Here is a 24987-nt window from a genome sequence, read left to right as displayed (position 1 = left end):
GAAACTATTGTGATACTGTTGCTGACAATTGCAATATCAATTACAATTAATTAATTTTGCATGGTCTTTTCTTACCATTAAGCAATGCTTCTGTCACTTTCTATGAGTTTTGCAGCTCTGCTTCCAAAGATATGCATCTGGTGAGGGTAGCAATGGCACCTGGAGTCAATTCAACTGCCGCAATATACTATTAATATGCATAATCTGTTTGTCTGGCACATTAAGCACAATATACTACACAGTACAAGCAGTCCTTTGCAATTGTGGTGATTGTACTTTGATATATTTTTAGTTCTTTTATAAAGAGATATCCTTCACATTTAAATAATTCAAGTGTTTATCAAGGGTATTATATGAGCCTAAAAGTATTTTTATTATCTTTGAAATACATCATTCAGTGTTTGAGAAATTTATTTCCTATATGAATTTAGCTTTTTTCATTTAACTTTTTGATTTATGCATTTGGAACCTCTCACATTATTAAACGGTTTTCTTCTGTCTTTTTTTAATGAAGATCTCGTTGTGGACATTATGTGACAACAGGAATCTTAAGGAGCTTGAGGCTGTCCTCTGTTATTCATCAGAGTTAATGATGGAGAGGAGTTTGCAGGATATGTGGAGTTATTGATCCCCTCTTCTGGTTTCATTTCTCACCCCTGTGGGGAAAGGAAAAGGAGAGTTTGGCTTATTCCAGATGCACACCTCCTCTCCTGGGTGATTCTTCCAGCCTCACCTTCACTATCCGTGACTCCAAATTACTGGCTATCGATCTGTGTTATTTTGTGTTTAGGAGGTGACTAAAATATTTGTCACGAGGTTTTGGAGCATTTACTTTCTTTTGATATTGTTAATGAGAGAAAGTTGTCCAAGTTTATTTTGCTGTTCCTGATTATTTTCTTTAAAAAATTGTACCATACATAGAACCTTTAAAAGTGAATACACATTTTGATGGTGAAAGTTAATTTTTTTTCTTTATCATGTGCATATTTGATTTTCACGCAAACTTAAAGTTTGGGGACTGTTACTTTGTGTCTCTTTGAAAGGATGTATTAAAACTTCTGGGTAATAGCCCTCATCTGGCCTGTTGACCGTTCTGTATATCAGTGTTTGTAGAGGCTTCCCTTTCACATTCTGTGCCTACGTAATCCCTCACTCCACCCTTTTTACTGCCTTGGTGCACAAATGCAAGCAGGTCAAATTAGGCCTGCCCCTCTTTAATACCACAGAGAGGGGAGAAGCAGCCATTATGAATTATCCTTAATTACAGCCATTTCCTAAACTAATAAAGCTGCAAAATCTTTACTGCAAAGGTTAGTTTACCCGGGATGCATAAAAACCGCTGCACATGTGCCATTCAACGTCTGTGTGTACGCTCGCACATGCTTGCGCTGGGTGTGCATGCCCGCTCATTCAAGCGTACACGCCGGTGATTGCTGTGTGTGTGGGCACAGGAGAGCTGCCTGGCTGGCTGGCAGCACCCATGGTCCCATTAATTTCACGTGGGCTCCCTATCACCAGCCACAGATGCCTATAGACACGTAAATGAGTCTCCTGTGAGCAGTGGGCCGCCTCAGCCAGCCAGCTCGGGCCTAATGGTCTGGAAAGCCAGCGTATGTGACGGCAGGAGATGTGGGCCTTATTTACACTGGCAGACATTAGTGGATGGACGCTGATTCCCTGATTAACACGTCAGCCTCGCTCACATCCTCCCCCAGCCCCCATGTCTCCACCAGCTTTCTTCATCTTTCTGTACATGCAAGGCTCTACATTCACACAAACACACACGCACATATGAAGGAAATATTGTTCACTCAAATTATTCTCTTCCTTCTCTGAATTTTATTTTACCACTCACATGGCCGTACCAATAGAAGTATGTGGAGTGAAAGAGAAAGATACAAACAGGCACACATACTGTGTTGGAAGTGCGTGGTGGCGGACTGCTGAGGAGGGGAAGCCATCTGTGAATGATAGCTCCTGCGGAAAGATAATGTTTCTCACACAGAGCTGCGCTAGGCGCTGATGGAAGAAGATGACTCTTTGAATGGTTAAGTGGGTAAACGTTAGATCATGGCCGCAGCGCTCCCATTCGCCTCGCCTGCCATCAATCCCTCCCTCTCTTTCTCGCCATGCTTTTTCTCTCCTCTTCTTTCCCCTCTACCAGATTGTTTATTGAAAGGCACGAGGAGGCCGCCGATAAGAGAGGCAAAGCTAATGCCGTGATTTGTGTCAGTCACGCCGTACAATTTGTAACAATCGCAACACTTATCACAATATAATATGTTTATTCTGGTCAATTAAGTGGCGCAGGAAGGCTCCTGCTTTTGAAGTGTCACATGCAAGATGGGACAGGGCGAGTGCTATCAAAGGAAATGGAACTAATCTAATTGTACAGCATCTCACACTGCTGCCACCGCCATCGCTATCACCAGCAAGCCTCTGAAGTGATTGCATTTTAAAGAAAAAGAAGAAACATCTGCACAGGTTTATCGCAACCAGAGGAAGCCAGGAGCTGTTTTCAATGACAGACTTGTCTGATACAGTGCACTTGTTTTTTTGTTTTGTTTTGTTTTTATAATCAACTCAATCTCATTTCGTTTTAGGACATTGGGTTTCACACAGAAACAAGCATTTCTCTTCAACATATGAAAACAGAAAGACAACACTTGCAAAACCTAATGCAGTTTAGACCTAGTTTTGTGCACAAACTTATAAAATTCTTGTATACAAGTGCTTCATAACTTTCTAAAAATCCCTCCTACAAAGATAGAGAAACTCATAGTCATTACCATACTAGTATTACAAAAATGCATCCAAAGAATGTTGAGGAAGCGTTCAAATAAGCATGCTGTTGCAAAGGTCTTATTGCTACAGAGTGCCAGTACGCCCATCTGTACACAAATACATGTACATTGACTTGTGTATTAGAGTTGACTTGTTTGCGTTTCAAAAATGCTCGCACATGCAGGCAGTATTAATAGGCCCATCAGCACTCTTTGTTAGGTCTGTGCTGCACAGCTGAATGCGCACATGAAGACACACACCTGGACGCGCTGTAGCTGGATCCAGCTTTTAGTCAGAGGAAGAATAAAAACAAGCCATGCAGTGAGGGCAGACTGTGTAGCAGAGCGGTGCCTCCATCGATCTGAAAAGGTTCATTAGGTAAGTGCTGACATCACAGATTGATGTCTCTTTAAACCAGTGCCTGCCGAGGAGCTGACGAGGAAAATCAGCATTATTGACCCCCCTTGGTCATACTTGTGCACGTGTCTGTCTTTGCAACATGTAAGCACTGTTGGACATGCTCATATGTATCATTGGATGAACATGTATGAACCAGAATTTGCCACTCGTGCGTATTTCTTCGTGTGTGTACATGTGTGTTTCCCTAAATGCCACATTGAATACTCATCTTAGATGGGTGTAGGTGCTCACTAATGCTGCTAGTTATACACTCAGCGATGCGGCTAAGGAGCCTGTCAGCCTGTTTGGGCTTTTACACCACCACCCGTCTGCCATCGCAGAGTGGGGAAGAGATGGAGTGGAAAATGGAGATTAAGAGTAAAGAACTTAGGGTGGAACAGTCAGGGAGGGACCAGATAGAATCTCTCCCCATCCATATTTCATCAGCACATCTTGGAACTCTGTTTGGTAATTATGTTGTGTGAGCTGCTGACTAATTTGCAATCCAGGGAGAACCTCGGCGGGAGCCGCCTCGGAGCTGTTTAGTTCAAATTAAGGATGCAGATTTTCCAACTCATTTGTGAAGGAATTGACAGTAAGTTGCCTCTCTCTTTGACCCCGGTCTCCTCACAATGTAGCTGTCGATCGAGTTGAGATGTCGTTTGTATCTGATGTGTTTCTCTAATTAAGATCAAGGGAGAATCATTGGCATTGAGCTGCTCCACTCAGACATTGATTGCATTGGGAGTTGGTGTTGGGGAGGATAGCGTTGATGCAGTGACAGAATGGGATTTGTGTTGTGTTTTGGTCTTCTTATGCTTGTCATTTGCTGCCTTGTCCATTATTTGTATTAGTAATAGATTGTAGACATTTGTAGACATCATCAACTTTAGTTCCATGTAATAAATGGATTTAAAACGGCAAATTATGAATACTTTACAATAATCTTCAAAAGAGGTTATTGACAAGTTGATAAGAATTGTGCTTTTGTTTTTAATGCTGATGATGATCTAAATATTTCCTACTGATAAAAACACAGGAAGACAACCAGTTCCTTTGGAACATAAACAGGGATCCCTGTGTCAAATTGAAATACCTTTAAGCAATCTATTGTCTGGGGAAAGTGAAGGGGAATTGACTGATCTGTTAGTATCAATGTTCAAGATGGTGGAAGTTCACAAATAAGAGAAAATAAAGCACTTTAGAAAGTTTTCCAGGACTTAATTTTATCCTGAGCAGAGCATAATGCAAAGTAAGTGTTAGGATGGAGTAATGTGCAGAACTGAAGAAGTGTATCCTTTCTAGGCCACCATCACTTTAGGCATATTGCTATTGGCTGCCTTCGGGAGATTAAAGAGAATAATTGCCATCTGATTGGATGTTTAATTTTTCATAGACCTTTGATGCACAGGGTGTTTGTATTACCTTTATCAACAGGCCTACATTGCCTTGCAAAAGTATTAATGCCCCTCACACTTTTCCAGATTTTTTTCACACTATAATCCCAAACTTCAGTGTATTATACTGAGATTTAGTTGCCATAGAAATAATACAAAATCTCAAAAGTGTGGCATACTTTTGGTATTCAGATCCCTGAGCTGATACATTGCACAGCCACTTTTATTGCAATTGCAGTTGTGAAATTTATGCACATCTAGAAATTGAAATGTTAGCTTAGGTAGAGTGCTCTTATAATTGCTGTCCAGTGATTTTTCCACCTGAGCTGTGGATCTGTGGAACTTCTCCTAAACTACCGTGGTGTTCTTGGTTTTTCTGACTAAAGCTCTCTTTGCCCATTCTTTCAGTTTAGGTACAGTGCCATCATTTGGTTTGATTGGTCTTCATTTATGCAGGTTTAAAAACCTGTGAACATTCTAAATGTAAAGACCCAACAATTGCAAACTAAGTGCTAAATTTGTTCTTTTAATAAATTTTGCCCACTTCTTTATGTGAGGATTATCCATTCTCAATTCCAACCTAAAAGCTTCTCACCTGATTTTCTGAAAGCAGTATGAGTACAGGAGAACTAGATGTGCAAGCTCCTCCCAGATCACAACATTAGCTGACAGTCCCATGTTCATACCTCTACCTGGTGACACTAATCTCTTCTAGTAGGTGACCTACCTCCCGTTCCAAATCTGTCTGTGGAGGTGTGTGTGTTTTTGTTTTGTGTGATGCTTGCAGCAGATGTCTCCTCCGCGGTTCCGCTTCGGAGGTCCAGGAAAGGTGAGCTTCTCATGGTTGTCATTTTGAGGTGGGAGAGCAATCATTTCCTTGAACAACAGTTCCATCCTTATCCCTGCTTCCCGCCTGTTCGGATTAGTTTCTCTCTATGAGAAAATTTGCATCCAAAACATTTACCCCTGATGTTTTTCCTTCTATATTTCAAACTTTCTTTACATTATCTGGCACCTGCCTCTAACCTTATCTGTGTCTTTCCTCTGCGTCCCCCACCGATTGCTGTACAACATTTTATTACAATTGTCAGAAAGAGAAACACTTCTATTGTTGGCTGATTACATCAGGGTGTTTTACCCGCAGATCACCACAGCAATTAAAATCTGTAAACAAGGCAACCCATGATGCCTCAGTCCAAACAATGAGGTCCTGTAGGATAGGGAATGTGTTTGAAGGAGAAGTGTGGAAGAGAGAGTTTCTCTCCCTTTGGCTCTCTCTGTTTTTCTTCTTCATTAATTAGGAGAAGCTCCTTGAACCAGACACAGCTGTGTCGATGGGCAGCCTTGTACAATCAAAGTGACACATATTTCAGACACAAGATGAAGTTGTTTACTTTTGTGTAAGACCTTGTGTTACGCTGATGTACTTTGTTTTGCATCACAGCAAAGATAATGTTGGCCCTATTGTGCCAGTCGCAGCTGTTAGGAAGAGAAAAAAGAGCAGCCTGCATCAGTTGCTGAGAAGAGAAGAACCTCTCTGCAGATATTCTTGATCCAAACGAACCCAACAAAATTCAAAGAGAAATATGGAAACTGAATTTCCCTGGATGCCCCTCTTTTAGAGCAATTAAGTTATTGAGAAGATCTGAGCCATATGCAATAATGTAAGTATTTATGAGTGTAATTATTCAACTTTATTTTCTGTGATTCCATAGCTCTCTAATAGTTTATTGATCTGTAATTCACTCAACTTTTGAATGAATTACAGACTAGTACTCTGGACTAAGTTGACAGTACTGTCATTATTTAAATAAACAGCTTATTTACAGTTGAAGATATCAATTTTCTGTAATTCATTGTGGTTAACTGTGGTTAAAAATAGTTCTGAAGGTGTTGAAAACACCACAAGCTCTGTTTTAGTATTTTAATTTCATTAGACAAAAGGCCTCTTTGTAGTTTTGTGTGAAGACATGTGGAACATGTCATGTATTTGGTGTCAGGATGTGCGCGTATTCCTTCCGCAGTCACCTCCGCCCAGATTTATAAATTACTCAGGAGCTGAGTTTGGGCAGGTTGGAACACAACAAGTAGATGGAAGGAGGGACCGTGGGAGTGTTGCAGTACAGCATGGTACTGTAATGATGCCAGTCTCTGTGGGCCTCACCAGAGGCTATATGCCTTACCAAGATCCTGTTTACCGTCAGCCAAAGAAGCTGCCAGCAACCCATTTCCATAATGCTGCCCGCGGTCTTCTACGGAAACGAATTTCTCTGCGCCGGAGATGCACCATAATGCTCCCTGCTTTGTACCACTCACTTTGCATTCTCTATCTTGTGTTTCCCCCTTTTGTTTCAGTCTGCTTTCCTGCCATTTCATCTCTCCAGCACTACTAATTCTGTCCTCAGTCTTTTCCACCACACATAGTATTGAATGTAGACAAGAAAATTACCTTTTCATCTCATTTGGCCTGAGCACCGTCTTCCATATACAGTATGTCATCTTACTACTCTTCCACAATGCACAGTGGGAGCGCTCCCACTGTGCATCTCCTCCAGAGTTATCATGTAAGGCACATTAGTTAAACAAAGGGCAGTATTTCCTACCAAATTATCTTTTCTTAGTGTTTTTCTCAGTTTATTTAAAGGGATCATTATTTTTCATGGTGGGCCAATTTATGTTTTTATCTTTTAAACACGTGGAAGGTAAATTTTTTTATATTTGTGTTTTGCTGAAAATAATGTGCAAATGATGTATGATCTTGTGAGTATAACCCATGCATCACAATGTTTGTATCATTGTCTTTCCCATATAAGTCAACTATGTCTGCCCCACTGAGTATTTGAACCTATGTCTCTGCACAGACACATCTCTGTGTGAGCCTGCCATCCTCAGCTTTTTTCCCTTGTTCTTTTCTGTCATATGTTTGTGCAGATTTTTTTCAGCTTCAGCCACTTGTGTAGTTGCCATGTTCCTGCGTCTGTACATCAGTGAGCATCTGCTCTTTCAACAAGGTCCCTATGGCCTCAAATGTCAGACCAAGCAGCTGCCAGACAAGTGCATTGTGCAGTAGGCTTGTGTTTCACCTCCTCCCTTCCCTCCACTTCTTGTTCTGTGATGTTAACTGTGATTGAAAGTAAGTAGGCAGCAGCAAGCGGAGAAGGGATGAGGAGAAAGGTCGGATTATTTTTTTTTAGGGAGTTTTACTTTTCTTTAGTGCCGGCTTGCTCTCTAGGGCTTTTTGGTTAGGTAGGAGAGGGAGTGTCCTGTTGTGCATAACATGCTGCTCCCTTTGCCCTCTGGTGTAAAAGTCTACCGCAAAGAGACGCCATTTGTATTTTGTCCATATTTGGTCCATGTACTACTGGATGTCAAGGGAAAATACAGCGTGTGCACAAGTATCTTATATGTCTTACTGGCCTTGTCTGAATTTGCTTGTATTTACCTTATGCAAGTCTCTACTTGCATAAGGTGAAATACCACCTTATGTATGAAAAAAACAATTCCTTGTTTCATTCTTTTACATAGATGGTATGAAGTGGCACTCCATGATGGTTTTAGGTACTTCTAGACTTGTTTCATGCATGTGGTTTTTATGTGAGCAAGTAAGTACAGGATGGGAGCAGTGAAGCAGAAGGTTGAGGAGGCAGACAGGTACTCCCCATAAGGGGCTTAGGGGTCAGCAGGCCATGAGACCTGCTCAATGGTGAACTTCCTCCATAGTTTTAGGTCTTTTGTTGCTAACAAAGTTTTTTTTTCAAATATTACACTTTATTTACCTTCATTCATCTCTCTATAGACTCTGTGCAGTGCTAGTGTTTGACGCCACATAGCAGTTTGCAAATTGGCCAAAAATTTTATTTTTTGTTTTATCTGACCAGAACATCTTCTCCCACATGTTGCCCTGCATGACTTATGGCAAAGTACAAACAAGACTTCATTTGGCTTTGCCAAAGTTGCCCTTTCAGCAGATTGCTCTACCTGAGCTGTGGATCTCTACAGCTCCTCCACAAAGCCCTGGAAAACAATCTTTGCACCTGTCTTACTGCATGTGCATAATCAGCTGTCAAAACTTGCTGGAATATACTCTTATTCAGCTCATACAGGCTTGCACTTGCACTGTAATATTTAAGACAGCATTGATTCCTTGTTGCACTTCATTGTAAAGATGGCACAAGATGTCCCTGGATGCAGGTTTCAAAGCACATCTAGGCTTGTTGGATATATTTCTTATTGTGTGAGCAAGTAGCTGCAGGATGGGAGCAGTGAAGCAGAATTAATCGAGGTTGAAGAGACAGACAGGTACCCCCCCAGGAGGGGCCTGGGGGGCAGCAGGCCAGGGGTAGCCCCTCTAGCTCCCTTCCAGCACACTCTGCTCTGCTTTTAGGCGCTGCTATTGATTTGTCCAGTAGATAAAACCCACAAGTTAGCTTTTCTGCTAAGTACTGCTCTTTTCACCTCTTCTTGCCTATAAACACACACTGGACATTGGTTTACTTTGATGTCAGGTGACATTCGTTTGGCATGCCATACTGTCATTAACACAAAGTAGAGATGAACCATTAGGGGGCACTGTTAGACGTTCCTTTCCACCCTATAACCCAATCTGGCATACTTTTTTATTTGATTCAATTAATGCTGTTGAAAGCTCTGAATGAATAGAAATGGAGGCTCCAGTGGATGAGAAAAGGCACTTTGCTTGTCCATCATTCACTTTCATGCACAGGTACAGAAAGTAGAATTCCTTGGTAATTCTAGCCTAAATTCTGTTATTCTAAATATCAGTTGAAATTGTTTCTGTATTTTTTGTATAAAATCAACATTTGCAGTGAAATATAAAGTTTGAACTTGTCAGATGCAGATGGAAGCCGAGCCAACTCTTGATCAGCTTAAGACAGTTCATTTGACTGCCATGCCTTCGTGTGATCGGAAGTCAGTCAGCACTACCTCAGTGCTAGCTGACAGACGGATGATCCGTGTCTTCAAAAGGCTTCGTTGGTGACACATTAACATGAGCCGAGCTTCCTGGAGGACTCTGAATTCGGAGCTGTCACAGGTGTCAGATGAGATAACGCTACTATGCTGCTCTGCTTGTTTCGTAACATAACCTAACTCATGTTGAGAAGAAAATTGGCACCTGCTTGACATCAATTAAAAAGCTGTTTCTGAGATGAGAGGGAGCGTTGTTGTAACCCGTCTTGTATTTTTAATTAAAACAACCTCCTCTGAGTCATCCTCGGCTTTTTCATGTGTCCGAAGTCAGAACAGGTGTGAAGGTAAAAACAAACAAAAGCAAGACGGGAACGCCACGAGGGTTTTGGGTGTAATATAACTTCCCACGCATAGAGTTGCAGACTGGTTTATCCTTACAAGACATTGTGACATGATTTATCATTTTAATCTGTTCTTAGTTATTCCCCTTGTTTCAAGTTCTGTGTCGTTTTTCATGGCAGTGAGCCAAACCTGTTAGTGTTTGTCAAAATGGTTCTGTTTTTAAGGGAGAAAATAGAGGCTGTTACCAAAAGTGTCAGACATAAAGGTGATGCCTTGTCAAAGACTTATGCTGTGTGATTCTGAGGATGTAATTATATTTATCTGTGTCACTGTTGTGCAATAACTTCACATTAGATAGATTAAGATTTAGTAATTGCTAACTGATTTGCGTTTTAGTTAGTAACCTAGAAAACCAATGACAACATTTAAATATTATTTTCAACTATTTTATTTGCCCTCTGTAGCGAAGGCAGTTTTATTCTTCACATTTTGTTGTGCAATTCAGAGCTACATAATATTAGAAAAACTTGCAACATGCGCTAATGTTGTCGAAGATTGAGATAATGATATGACTATCACTCCATAAACAAATTAATTTGTATAGGAATTGGATGATTTTTTGTAAAGTACATTGAGAAGACATTTGTTGGGATATAGTGCTATACATAAATTGAATTGAATTTAAAAGTGTTATCATCTTGCTTCAAATTCATAAGTCCCACATAATGAGTAATCTGTCCTGCTATACCAAAAGAATTCTTCCATCTAAACATAGTTTTTTATTATAGAAGGGTTGAGTCTGAACAGTTTACTCTTTGGAATAACTGACAGCTACAAAACTAACAATACAAGATACCCCTAACTTGCACACAAAGTAGTTTTGGTAACTACCAGTACCATTTACCTCCAACATGAACAAAGAGGACAGAGACTAATTGCAGGGACAAATGTTCCAGACTGTGGGGTTTGTAGTTGTCTGGGCCTGGTCCAGGCCCTGTTCATCTCAACCTCTGTTGGCAGTCATATGCACACTACACACACTATGCTCTGATTTAACCAGAGGCAGAGTCCCTGCCAGCCCCCACTCACTCTCATCAAAGATTCATAAAGGCAAGGTTCTCAATGATTTTCTGTCTCTTCCCGTATTCACAGCTTGTTGTCCTCACCCTCCCCGTCTCCTGCCAGTCAGGCAGCGGAAGTCAAGCGGAATTATGGCTGAATTGGCCGCTGGCTCCCACTGTGCAAGTGTGTTTTCATGAAGTGTGTGTATGGGAGTAGGCTTTAGGTGAAGATGCACAGGTAGGAGCACATGCACAGCAGGGCAAAGGGACAAATGGGCAGTGACATGTTGATGTTGTACTAAAAATGTTGAATCCCTTGTGAGGATAGTGAAGTCAGACTCCACCTCCTCTTCTCATTGCCTCACGCTCTCCTTCCGCTGTTCTTTGTCTTCCCCCTGAACCCCTGAGCCTCGTGTGTTGTGGCAGCTTCCACTCTGGATCTAAAACTAGCTCAATCAGAGCCCCTGTTACCAGGCCCAGGGCATGCCATCTGTAGCCCTCGGAGTCCTTCCGTTAGTATGGGTGTGTCAATGTGTGTTTGCCGCTATATATCTATTTGTGCGTGTGTCCGTTTGCACCCAAGTTTCAACGCATGGGTGTGTGTTTGTGCATGAACCCAAACCACCGTGCCTCAGCCTGTTAGTCTTGCTGCTTACTGGGCTTAGCCAGATGAGGGCCACTCAGCCCGGATCTAATTCCTTCGGCTCTGGCAGCACTTCACTCCTGGCTCTTTTCGCCTCTCGAGCGTGCATCTGTGACCTTGGCTGACATCAGAGGGGGTTAAACTGTGGACTTGGAGATGCAACCAGAGTGATTGAGTTGTAAGCTAGTTTTTGGATCAGAGCTTCCACACAGCCATCTGGGTTTTATGTGGGGCTCAGAAAGAGGTTATCCCTCTGTTACTCCCCACAGCTGACCCGGGATCAGTTGCAACGCCAGAGAATTTAGCAGGAACCATCCTCGCTGGGATAGGTAGGGCAGAGTGGGGATGTTTATGGAGAGGGAAAATCGTTGAGACAGGAAACTAATAAAGAGTTGATCTGTTACCACTTGACTTGTAATCCTCTGTTTTCATTACGCTGAGTACTTCTTTTGGCTTTTGTCGTCTTGTTGTCTTTGTGGCAAACAGACTAAGCCTCTGCAACCAACTTTGACTTTTTTTTTTGACACAGCAAGAAGTGTCAGCTTTCTCACATCAGTATTATCATAATAAAAGGGAATGAAACATGATTCTCAGGTATAGGGAGTTGAATTTGTTTGATGTTTTGTTTGGCATCAAATCTTGTTAATATCCATAGCTGATAGATTGCACTCAAAACCTAGTCACTAGAAAGAGCTTATATTTTTGCCCCACAAATACATTTCACATATTAAATGAGAATTCATAGTAATTTTTATTTTCTTTTAGTGTACTTTTAATTGTTGTGCTACCTATGCTGCAATGTTTTTTTTATGTTGCTGTTGACTCTTAACCATCTAGCTTTATTTTATTTTTACATCATATTTTTCGCAGGTAATTTTTTTCATTCCACACTTTTATGTAAACTGATTTTCTTTCCCAGAATGCAGGGGTGCAACAAGATCTCATTGCATGAGACCTTGGGATAGAAAATCACACTTTGAAAGTCCTGACAACCAGAATGTTGTTGCTGTCAGCACATGATATTGTTTGTTAATGTAAAGTATTAGTCAGAGTTCTGGGAAGTAGACGTGAATATTTTATCTATGTTTGGCTCTTTTGAAACAATAGAGGAATTTGTTCTTGTGTTGACAGAGTTGACTAAAAGCAGGCTTCTCAAGCTGGCCTGTTGATTGCATTCTTTTGGATCCTTGGCATTAAATAAATATTGTGCTAGAGGTAGATTTTTTCAGAATGTTTAAATGTCATAATTTTCTCAAGGATCTAAAGAGTTTGTTACTGTTTTTACTATGTTGACTTAAATGTTAAAAGATTTCTTTAAAAATGATAAACTGGTTCTAAGAACAAAATAAAGAGAACTTGATGTTAGTTTTATAGGCAGACTAGATTTGGCAGTTGGTGAAAAAATATTAATGTCAGCCATTATAAACTTGAGATGTGACAAAGACTTGGGGAGAAAGACTTGAGTATTCACTATACTGAAAAAAAGGAATGGAGCTCTCAGTTAGTTAGCTTGTTACATGTAATTGAATTTAGTTTGTCATACTTACTTTATTTATGTTTTTACATTAGGCTTAAATACTTACTTTGATGTACTGTATCTATAATATTTAAAATAATTAAAAATCTTGTCTTGTTCTCATAAGCTTAACATCATGTATTGCCTTGTCTCAGAAAGCTCATTGTATTGCATAATGCCTTACAGCATTGGCATAGGGAGTTGTGCTGTATTCTGCATGACGTGTTGTGTGGTTTGTTTCTGCTTCATTTGACTCAGTAATCTACTTTCTTGGCTGTTTACTCTTGTTCTGTTTTCAGGTTGTTGTTTTTTTTAGCTCGACTAAAGTTATTTTTGTTTCTCCACTTCCCTACCTGGTAGGTCTACTGTTTGGATCCGCCATCTACTGTGAATTATTACAATTAAAGTAGCCTTAAAACCACACACCAAGTCAACTGAATAGCCAGGTATTCATTCCATGACTCACTTCATTAGCCTTGTGAATGGTGTTTGGTGCAGTGCCTTAGGGCCTAACCTGACTGCTCTTCCAAACAAATTGCTGGGTGTTCACAACATTTTTTTTTCTTTAGTTTTTTAATGCAGAGGCCCCTTTGATTACACTATTTACTTAATAGGGTGAAAAAAACTTGTGTTCTCGCAGCAGGAGTACCTGGTGATGCAGAAGTTCAAACACCTGGCAGAAAGCCCTACTCTGGCACGAACGCACAGTTCATGCATGAATGCACACACATTCTGTGCTATGCTTGAGTGAATTTGGGACTTTGTCTATTGTTGCTTTTCTGAGGAAGTAAAGCATCAGTAGGATTTTGTCTTGCAGATTAAACAGAGAAAGTAAAGGTAGTGTTGTTGTTGACTTCTTGCAGATGCAAGCATGTGAACATTTTCTCAAACAGCACCACTCCTTTGTTTGTTGAAAAGACGAAGACCAAAAGAGCTTTAACGGAATCACCAATGCTGCACCTAAAATAATTACAGCTGTGCCTGCTAGGATGGCAATATTTACCTGATTATTTAACAATAACTTTTAAATGGCTATGTTTGTTTTTCTTTATTACCAAGAGGTTTTTGGATGCTCATATTAGACCATCCAATTAATGAGCTCCATAATTTACGACCTCCTCATCGAGAAGGAAGTCATATATTGACAAAGCCTATGATATGATCTCAAGGAGTGTCAGCAATGAAGTGACTACTTGTATGCTGTTTAAATAAAATGTCATGTTGATTCAAAGTAGTTTCCTGCTACTGAAGACTGTGCTGTTTGTTCCCATGCTTTGTTTAAAGGAAAACAGAACCTTTGCTGTATGTCACTCTGTCTTTCTTGTAAAGCAGTTTAATACACACATTTCTGAAACCTGATATATGTTTTGCAACAGTTTAAAGCTTCTGTCTCACAGTTTGCTTTACATAAAGGCTTAAGAACTTAACACCACATTCCCCGCAGCTACAAGGATGACTTGTATCTTGTCCATTTAAGATACAATACACTATAATTAGTTAAGTTAGCTCGACCCCTCTATTGTCGCTTGAAGACAGGTGGGAATTGTGCCGTTGTTAGATCGACCTTATCGTGTGACTGCGGTCAGGTATTGTCCAGTAGCTGGAGTGGGTTGCTATAGCAGCACACCACATCCATCACCAGCGTTATTGCACTGTTCAGATGATGCCCACAAGGCCCAGAGGATCTGAACAACAAGGGAAAGAGAAGGATAAAATATATAAAAAATATATTGTTTTACAATATCACTCCCACAATAACTTTTCACAGCAAAGTCATTAAATCAGCATAAAAAAATAAGAGTTAGTGCTCCCATTGCCACATTAACCATGTTCTTGATGAAGCTTTTTCGCTAACGTAAGATTTGCAGCCTGTGTAATTCTAAGCTGGGAAAAGCTTAATCACTCTCAGGATTGTAACCCTTTTTACCCTTACCATCAAGTCTTCCTATTGCTCCACTTTCTCCCCAGGGTTTTATAAATGAACGTCATTCGGAGAAACCTCAGTGTCTGGTCGGAACAGAGTTTAATTAGTTTTGTCTGTTTACATACAAATGTTTCATTGTGGTATTTTGTCACGTTCGCATGCTGAGTAGAGCCAGGCGCCCCATCACTGTACAGATATACTACATGAAACTTTCTTTTAAATTGTCTTTCATTTCTTTTTCCTTCTTTTTTTAAGCTATGTGTTCTACTTGAATAAATCTTCAGCCAGATTCAGGTAGCTAGAAGGCCTAAAGTCACAATCATTCTCATTCTTACCTAGTCAACCTTGAGCACACACACTCAAACTGTCTCTCTTTCAGCCTTAGGGGTTGATCTGTCTCTCCTCCCCTTGCTGAAAAAGTAAACTGCCAGGAGGACCCTATCTATTTGTCCTTTTCCTACCTTCGTTTTTTATTAGAGCCTGATTGCATTTGAACAATAGTTGTCCTGTCATAAATTTTGCGCCTGTGTTGACATTAGGCCACATTCCATCCAGTACCCTCAGGAGGAGAAAGAGCAGGCCAGGGTGTTTGGTAATTTGTTACTCTGTTAAGCACCTAATAGACGTCCACCTGGTTTTTGAGAGCAGTAGCAGCAGTTTAGGAGCTCCCCTCCTTTGCACTTCCAGGCTGCAAGTGTTTTATTGCCTTCAATTATGAAGGCTGACTTTAGCGTCTACCTGGCCTTTGTGTGTGTGTTTTTTTTCTGTTACATCTGGTTCATCCAGCTCCAGACAGGGCAGAGAGCCAGGCCACATCAAACACTCTCGGTGTAAAACAGGCGAGGACTGGGAAGGTATAACAAAACTTCTATGATTTTGCCGTAGACTCCCTTGTTACCCACAGTCCTGGGTTTGAAGCTAGCTTCAGATGCCAATAACGAACCTTATTTGTTTCATGTGGTTTAATGAGCAATATAGACTGCAGCTGGCAAAGGGGAGACCTCACAGAGTCTTAGGAAGAGGCTACCCCACCCACAGGTACCCATACACTCCGACAGAATCATTGTTCCCAGCAGCAGCGCAGTCGTAAGTAGCACGTGGGTGGAGTGGTGGGGGTTTTAAACAAGCCCTCTTACTAATGCCCCTTTTTGCGGTTACCGCAACCATTAATTAAAGGGGAAAAAAAGAGTGCATCAGATGTTGGTTTTATTAGCCAAGGCTCCTTAGAGGGACTCAAAAAGAAAGGAACATATGTCACACATTTGATCATGCCCCCTCCCTTTCTGGTTCCCTCACCATACTTGCCCACCTCACACACAAAATGTACAGTCAGCAGCCGTCTGCAGACACAATAGCATTTGCTTGATCTTAAGGAAACTGTTAAAAGCTGGCCCTGCTCACACTTTAGTTTCTGCTGGCTGGTTCATATTCTCCACTACTTCACATTGAAGCTATATACTGTATATGGTAATAAATGATAAAATTTTAATTTAAAGGTTTGTGTGTCAATCTAATGCCTCCAATAATGATAAACACCGGGGTTCAACATGACTTTTAGAGTTCTGAGTGGCATAAGCTGAGATTCAAACCTTAAAAGTACATGGGTTCTGCTCTCTGGATGTCTGTCTTGTATCTTGCACAATACCAAGATTAGTACCTGGATTAGAAGCAATCAACCTGTCTGTCTTTCACCCATTAAAACTGTAACTGCCTAAAATAAAAGGCAGATGTGCTAAATCACTAATTTTGTACACAACGTTGCATTCATACTAAAAGTACATAGATAATATACTTCTTTCATTCTCATTTTTCCTTGGAGCGTGATTGCATGCCCTAGCTTCAGGGACACGCTGATTTATGAGACACATGCCTGTTTTTTCATGACTTGTTTGATTGCATTCTCAGCTCTCAGGCACTCAGGCTGCCAAAACCATAAAAGTTCACACCTGTGCAAAATTTCTTGCGAGTTAGATGAAACAGGCAGAGCATGAGGAAGCAGGTGATCTAAGGTATTTCACTTCCCTTGATCAGCACAGGCATGTAATACAGATGAAAAAGTGGCAAGGCTGATTGATTGATGTTCAGTATACTTTTGTACAAGTTTTATCTTTTGGGGTGGTTAAGTTCATAGACAGGGAAGGACACATACTTTTGAAATGGTTCTTTGTTCAGTGTTGATATTGCTCTCTGCTGGTGTCCTTTAATGTACTGTGTACAAAATACACCACTCGCGTAGCTATAGTTACACATTTAAAGTCTAATATTTCTTTTTTTTTAATCTGTTCTGATCTTCATAAAACATACTTTCATTAAAGTTAGGCAAGGGTATAAGTGAGATTCTCACAGTAACATAACCCTGAAAATGTTTCTTGATAACCACACAAAACTCTTAAACAAGCTGTGTAACAATAGTTTTTATTCAAACCACAAAAAGTAATACTTATTTGTTGTTGTTACAAAAGTTAATATATAATTTTTTTATTATTTACAGTTAAAGTTTTCAACACATTTTACCATCATTTTCCATACGCACTGAATCATTGCAGAGTTATGTAGGGGCTGGTGCCTAACTACAGTGGTCAATGGATAAGAGTCAGGGCTCCATAACATTAATTTATAGTCAGGAATAGAGAGTTGGACAACACAGGCGAATGTGTCAAGAATCATAAAATCACTCCCTTATATAATTTTTTTTCAGTGAAGTATGTTTAAAAGGAAGAATTTGATTTTACTTAAATATAAGTTGATAAATTGTCAAAGTTGGTGTAAGCCCAAGCTTTTTTTTCATTATTGTTTTTTTTTTTTGTTTTTTTTTTACTTGTGGAAAATTTAATGAACATGTAGAGTGAATGGCTCCTGAGTTTAGTAGAAGTTTAATTAAATTCAAATGGATACCAGCTGTACTTTCAAACAAAAAGACACTCCTGTAGTTTCCACCCCGTGACTTTCCAATCAGTCAGCTTTCTTTCTTGCAGACAATAGCAATGTTTAGTTGTTACCAGCGCTGAGACAAATAAGGGAGTGCTATGGTAAATTTGTAAATCAAACAATGTCGGAACTTAAGTAGCAATGTGACAGAGGAATTAATGGTGGCCATAACACAGATACTGAAAAATATTTCTAAATTATGTTTAAATGCTTTATGTGTAATTTATCACATAAAGCAGGACCATGTATTGCCTGGTTGTTTAGTATACCCCACACTGCAGCCAGGTGCATTTCCTCATCCTCCTCCTGGGACAACAAGCGCTGCTCTACTCTAACTTTTTTGCCTCAACTTACCTTTTTCTTTCTTTGACTTTTGTAAAAAGCAACACATCATTTTGGCATTTTGTATGATGATGTTCTGAGTCAGGAAGCCCACGCACTGTAGTCCCTTGTGATTACAAAAAACCTTCTGTAGCAATAATGCAATAAGTGTTGTCTCCTATCTACATTCTCGGTTGTTTTTCACTTTGCCTGACACAATTGTGCATTTATCAGTGTAATTGCTTGAGTCGGAAGCACTGATGTTGTCTATTAGGCGGATTTCTACCCTGTTAAGAGCGTAGAGCCTTTTAATGTATGACCCTGCTTGAGCGTACTCCTACACAATTACACACCACCCAGAGATTGAAAGTACTGATGATGCTGATGATTGGGCTGGTCAGGACAGTTGTGATCTGATGGCAGGGATGATATTGGACCACCCTTCACTCTTCTGACAAGCCTTTCAGATGGACTCAGAGAGCGAAACAACAAAGTGAAACTGAGGTTAATCATTTTATTTACTCAGTTTTCTCTCCCCCCTTTTCTCCTCTCCTTCCTTTATTCAACCAAGTGATGGAGCTCGGACCATGGAGTGCAGGGGGAGGAAATCGATAGGGAGCGCATTACAGTAAAACGTATTGATTAGGAGACCTGTGAGCAGTGTGTTGGTCGCAGAGATGGTGGAATGATGCAATGCTTAAAGGAATTTATCCTTTGACTTTTACATTAACCTTTTATTGACTGCTTTGCCTGTCCATAATTAACACTCACTTTAGCTAAAGTGGTTAGTTTGAGCGCAAAGGGGCTCGGGCCCTTATTACAGTGAGGGCCGTGGAGCTACTGCCCCAGCCGCAGTTCAAGTGCACTGTGCTGCACGGAGGTACAGGCCTCTGTGGAATAGAGGCGATGGAGTCCTAGATACCTTTCGCATTAGCATACCATTTGAGCAGGGGCCTGCCAGGCTATAAGGTTTCAGGGCAAATTGAAATGAGTGATTGTATTGCCAATCTCTCTTGACCGAGCGCCAGATGGGATAGTTAGGCCCATATCTGTCTGGGGTTAATCCATTGGAACAGCCTGGACTCGCAAACACATTCTCTACCTCCTTTAAAGCCCTCCCTTTCCAACACCACTGAACACACACATGCACGCCTCTTTGTCTTTGACCTTAACTTTAAGGTGGACTGCTCTGCCAGGGGAAAGTCTTTCGGAGGGCCTTGTTTGTACTCTACTGTGGCTTACACAGAATATCTTGTGAGAGCCCTGGAGAGCTTAAGGCACCTCGCCCGGTATTGACTTTTTGTTTGGTTGCATTTTAGCAGTCAGGGGACGGTACTCGGGAAACAGTGGTAGATTGTGTAAAAGTGTGTGCTGAATTACCTTCACTATATTATCTTTGATAGTCCTCCAGCCGCTATATCTTTTATATCTCTGGTAAACCAGGAGCCTTCTGTTTGCGTACAAATGTTGCAAGATCCCTTGTCAAATAAATGCAGCAGCTCTGTTGAAGGTGGCCAGTCGGGGTTTCACGCTATGTAGCCTTTCATTATGACTCAGGGCAGCAGAAAAAGGCTGTTCTTTCATAGCTCTGCTGCATGAATACTTAATCAAACCAAATCAAAAGCATGGCTTTCTCTGGCCTGTGGTATCCATAAACTGATGTCAGCAGAATCGCACCGTGTGTATGTGTGTTTGCTGTCTGGGTCAGTTTGCACTCACACACTGCAGAGATCAGTATGCCATCCATGTCTTCATCTTCCCTCTCTGAAGTGGTGCTTCCTTTAATTTGCACCCTAAATAAATGATGAGAACATTTAAACACACGGCTCGTCGCAAAGCCCCAAGGTCGCTTAATCGTATTATTTATGAAGTGATGTGCTACATAATGGTACTTAGTGCATGTTAACAGATGCTATTATCAGGCCCTGATCCAGAACGCCAAAAGATATATTGGACAGTGGATGTTAATGCTGCTCCTCACCACCGTAATGCAGCAGCCGTTTAAAGGGCTAACCGCACCAAAAATGCAGCACTTAGGCTGAGAGCCAGTTGAACATTAAGTGGCTCTGGAGAAAATATATTACAACAAATTGTGGCAGCCCCCGGCTGTCCCCTAACAACTTTAACATCCCCTCATCCCATCCATAACCGACCCCCATATCTTTCTCTTGGTCTCCTTCATGCCCTCCGCTCAGTCAGTGGCCACAAGGTGGTGTTGGTGGTTGGGCGTCTGTGGATTGGGTAAAGAGATATGACAGACGGTGGCATAATGACTGAGTGGGGAATATAGTTGGCCTTGTGGCTCAGGAAGCACACACTACACAGGGAACATACAAAATGCCATATCCAGCCTCTCCCTGTTGCACCTCCAGGTCAGGGGTCACTCTCGTCTGTCAGGAGGAAGAGGGAGGGCAGATTTACAGTGACAGCAGAGAGCACAACAGAGTCACAGCAGTAAATATTTACACAGGTCTGACAAAAGATGTGGCCGAGGTCTGCGGGGGTTCAACATACTGTGGAAATTACAGATGACCTCCAATTATTAATCACACAACAATCATGCTGTTACACGAAGAGGCTGGGTTTCTCACTGCAGCAACAGAGAGTGATGTTCTTATGAAAGCATCCTGCTGTGTGGGGCTCTTTGTGAGTGTGAAATGAACAGGGCATTAATCATGATGCATGATATCATGTCTTATCATCACTTTTATGCTGTCACAGGCATTCATCGCTTGAGAAAATATGTTCTGACATCACTTCTCCTATTTGTCTCAGCTATGTTTGGTTCTGGGAGCTTTCCTGGCTTGAAAGTATGTCAGTATTGCCAAAAACAGTTCAAGACAAGTGCAGGAAATTAAGATGCTTACAGTCTCTTTTATACAAGAGAGACAAAGACAAACTCCTAAGCTGCAAGTCAGATAGAACATTCTCCATTACTGTTGTTGAACGCAGCAGCAGAAAGTCTTCCAAGTCTGTTGCCCTGATGTGTGTTTCTTCCAATTAGTTCTGATGATAGGGAGGAGTTAATGGCTTTGTGTGTTTGCTGTGTCCTCTCGCCTCAGGTGCCACTCGAGTCTGGCGCAGACGTTACCCCCCGAGGAGGCCCCAGTGGACCGACCCTTCTGGGGTGTGGATGACCCCGGCATGCCTCTGCCCTTTGATCTGGCTGATATCATCAGCAGAGTGGAGTCACTGCTGTGGAGGTGGGCCCAAAATAAATGTACACTCACCGAATAAGTATATTTTTAATGATATGCAAAATTGCTTGAGTCATCTTTTATTGCAGTAGCATAGTCTCACACAAAAATTAAGAAACCCAACATTTGAGTGCATTTATTCAGTAGGGAAAACAATCTCATCTTAAAAACCTATTTTAGTGGTAAGGGATCCATGTAGAAAAAAATCTAAAACATTTGTTTGACTGTAACTGGAGTCGGGTCGGGTCAGTTCTTCTCACACACCTGCAGCCTCCAGACTTCACCTCCTCCAACACTAACAGATCTTTGTGCTTATTCTGTCTGCCAACTGACCACAGCTAGAAAAGAAAAGAAGTGTATGTGTTGGTGAGTATCCCATTGAGATTTTGAGGGTGTTTTTTAACCTCCCTTACTCTCTTCAAATGTTGGTAATTTAAATATTGGTTCTTATAAAGTCTAGTGGAACCTGAAAGAACCTGATGTCTGTTTAATAAATATACATATCTAAAGTGAAACATAGAGCCATGAATTATTATATAAATGTTTCTAAAAAATCTCAACTTAAAGTTAAATACAAATTGAAATAATTCTGCAGTTACATTCATTTTAGCGGATAATTCTGGGCGTCAGTAATTGTAACAATCAATAATTTTTTAACATGGTATTTGTCCTAAATTAATAATTTAAGTTAAAGGTTGTATTTTCTTTTTTTTTTTCTTTTCATTTTACTAATACGCAACAGCAATAACAGACACACTTATTTCATGGATTTTCACATCAAAACTAGGTTTGCATTACATGTGGCTGCTACTGTACGATTGTAATAATACACCAATTCAGCATCCATTCACTCAACTGCTTGGCCTGTTTATTTAACACTTTTCTATAAGTTAATAGACCAGCTATTATTATTCAGTGTTTTACATAAATACATGCACACAGACACGCAATAAGTGATGCGATTATTTTTAGAGCAGTTCGTGAACCGTCAATCGTGAACTCGAGACTGAAATGTACATGTGGAGCACACTGTGGGAACAGCTGAAAGGCTTGCTCAAGGCACAAGCAACACAAATGGCTATTTATGGTCATTATTAAGACCCAAAAGGACAATTTAAATAAAAAACAAAAATCAAGTACTAGTCTTAGCAGCACTATTTCACTCTGTGCAGAGATTCCTACAGCCCTAGAAGTTTACACACCTGCTTCAAAATGTGAACAAAAATATGTTTTGTAAGATTCAAAAGTTGGTTGAGTTCATTTTGTGTAAATGGAGCCAGTTCAAAAGTCCTCTACTGTCCTGTTGTCTATTTCATGTTTATCTATTTCTCTTTGTTTTCAAATTACATTACAACCACAAAACAAAAAAAATGCACTCCATTATAGAGGAAAATGATGCATGGCTTTGAAAACATGTTTTTCAAATGAAATCAGAAAAAGTGCAGCATATTTGTATTTGTACCCGACCCCAACTTTAAGACAAACATTTTTAGAACTACCTTTCACTCAATTTACAGTTTTTCTTTGTATCGCTTTGTATCAACTTTGCACAACCTAGTGATTCAATATTTGCAAACTCTTCTTAGATCAAACAAACTTGAGCTCATTCTACGGTTTTGCAAGAAAATGTGCATCCACTGTTGTTTTAAACTATAACTGAGAGCTTAATAAATTCAATGACTCCATGTTCAGCCTTAGCCTTTGACATGAATAAATACCAGTAAAAATAAGAATATTTTTTATGTTTTCATATTTATTGTTTTGTTTCTGTTCTATTAGGATGTGAAGGACAGATAAAGGAACTAAGGATGAAAGAAATCAACCCACCAGCGTCTCTGAATGGTCCCCACTTCAGTTTGAGGAGACTGACCACTGATGCTACATTTATTGTGATTCCATCATGGTTGGATTCCTTGTGATTGGGGCATCTACATCCTTCCCTTCTCTTTCACCCACCGCTATCTCTGCCGATATTGGCATTCCGGTCACTCCAACTTGGATTTGTCTGGGAGCAAAAACCAGACCACCACCATATATACAGAGTAGTGCTTCAGTAACATGCTAACAACGCAGAGCTTAGCATTGAGCTACTAGTATCACAACGGTCTAACAAAACATATGTGGAACCTACATTTCAGTGTTAGCATACATTGTGTAACTATTTATTATTTCTGTGTACTCTGTTGCTTAATCTCATGTAATCCAAACATGCTTTTATCAATGGATTGACTCATCGGTAGTCACAGTACATCCATATATGCTTTCTGCTTGTCTCACAGTGTTATGATACAGTATAGATTGGTAAGAAAACTCACTTTGGTCACATGGTATTGCATTCTTCACTTGTGTATAGTGTTACCCCGTTTAATTGTGTTCAGAAGTGGAATGAGCCTGAAGAGACCAAAGAAAGACTACGATAAGAAAGTTCTGAATGTCATCCGGTGGAAAACATGAAGAACGTGTCGTGTTTGTGGTGCAGTGGCGTGCTTGTGCCATTTTGCTTTGCGAATGTAATTTGCGTGTGTGCGTGCGTGTGTGTGTACATTTACCAATGCAACTATCCATGTGATCGGTTGTTGACTTGTGTGTGTGTCTTTTTTTTTTGTGCACGCTCTCTCCCCCACATGCCTACAAAAAGGGGTGAATGTGTGAATGTGATAGTGTGTGTGAGCCCTGCAGGACGCCTGCTAGTTGTTTGCTCTTGAAGACGAAGAAACGGGGAGCTGCAGAAGAGCCCCTTCTTCCTCTGCTCTGATGAAAGGCAGCTCTGATAGAATGACCCGGAACACAACCGCCGTTTCTCATAATTACAGCTGTTCAGTCGCTTTTAATTACTCTTAAAGCGTGTAGAGCACCACGTTCCCCTGTAATGCTGCGGGCCATCCGAGAGAGCGAGGGAAAGATCCGGAGCTTCTGACAAAATCCACTTTCAGAAAAGCTGCAAAAACGGGTTGAGGAAGAGGGCCGACCTCAAAGTGATTTATCGGCTCAGCTAGTTTTATTTCTCTCTCTATCTAATTCATGACGAAGTAGAGATGCTGTTTGCTATTAAAAATGCAAAATGCACTCCTTTTTTTACTTCTAAGGTTTTTTCCAAGATGTTAATGGTTGCCAAACACTGTTCTTCTTACTTCTTCTCTTTCAGCGCTTTTTGTTGTTTGTTATTGTCGGGGAGATTGTTTTGTAGATCAGCAGCGGTGTTGACTTGTTTGAATCACTCTGTGCTCCCAGCGCCTCAGCTTGTATGTCTGAAGCAGTAGGAATGGCAGTAAATAAAAAAGAAATGTGTTTTATCCAATCGCCTGAGTCCTTCTCATTTTTTGAAAGTTGTATTCCTACCCAATACAGCACACAGGTACAAACTGTTCATTACAAAATAAGTGCAGACATAAAAAAAAAATCACGTTTCCAATCATATTTCCTAACCTAAATCTTTTGAAACCAATAGTTGGAGTAGTTAACAAATGTATGTAGGCTTAGCCGATAAAAGATAACATTAGAACAATGTAGCTTGTGTGCAAAAAAGAAGTCTTGCGTTAGGTTAAA

At 40.6% G+C, this 24987-nt stretch overlaps 1 protein-coding gene across 2 annotated transcripts in view; it reads left to right on the top strand.

Annotated features, from left to right (window-relative positions):
• Positions 1-24739, top strand: part of fto (FTO alpha-ketoglutarate dependent dioxygenase) — a 146330-nt gene extending 121591 nt beyond the window's left edge. The window contains exons 9-10 of one of the 2 annotated variants that reach the window (XM_032560451.1): positions 21307-21447; positions 23221-24739. In XM_032560451.1, coding sequence (XP_032416342.1) covers positions 21307-21447; positions 23221-23227 — 148 coding nt within the window. In that variant the 3' untranslated portion in view covers positions 23228-24739. Of the gene's footprint in view, positions 1-21306; positions 21448-23220 lie in introns of those variants that run through there. The other variant, XM_032560452.1, reaches the window with a different exon arrangement.
• The last annotated feature ends 248 nt before the right edge of the window (positions 24740-24987 follow it).

This window comes from Xiphophorus hellerii, chromosome 4 (genome assembly GCF_003331165.1).
Source record: "Xiphophorus hellerii strain 12219 chromosome 4, Xiphophorus_hellerii-4.1, whole genome shotgun sequence".
NCBI lineage: Eukaryota > Metazoa > Chordata > Actinopteri > Cyprinodontiformes > Poeciliidae > Xiphophorus > Xiphophorus hellerii.
Note: the sequence above shows the minus strand (reverse complement) of the source record. Positions and strands in the feature narration are given on the sequence as shown.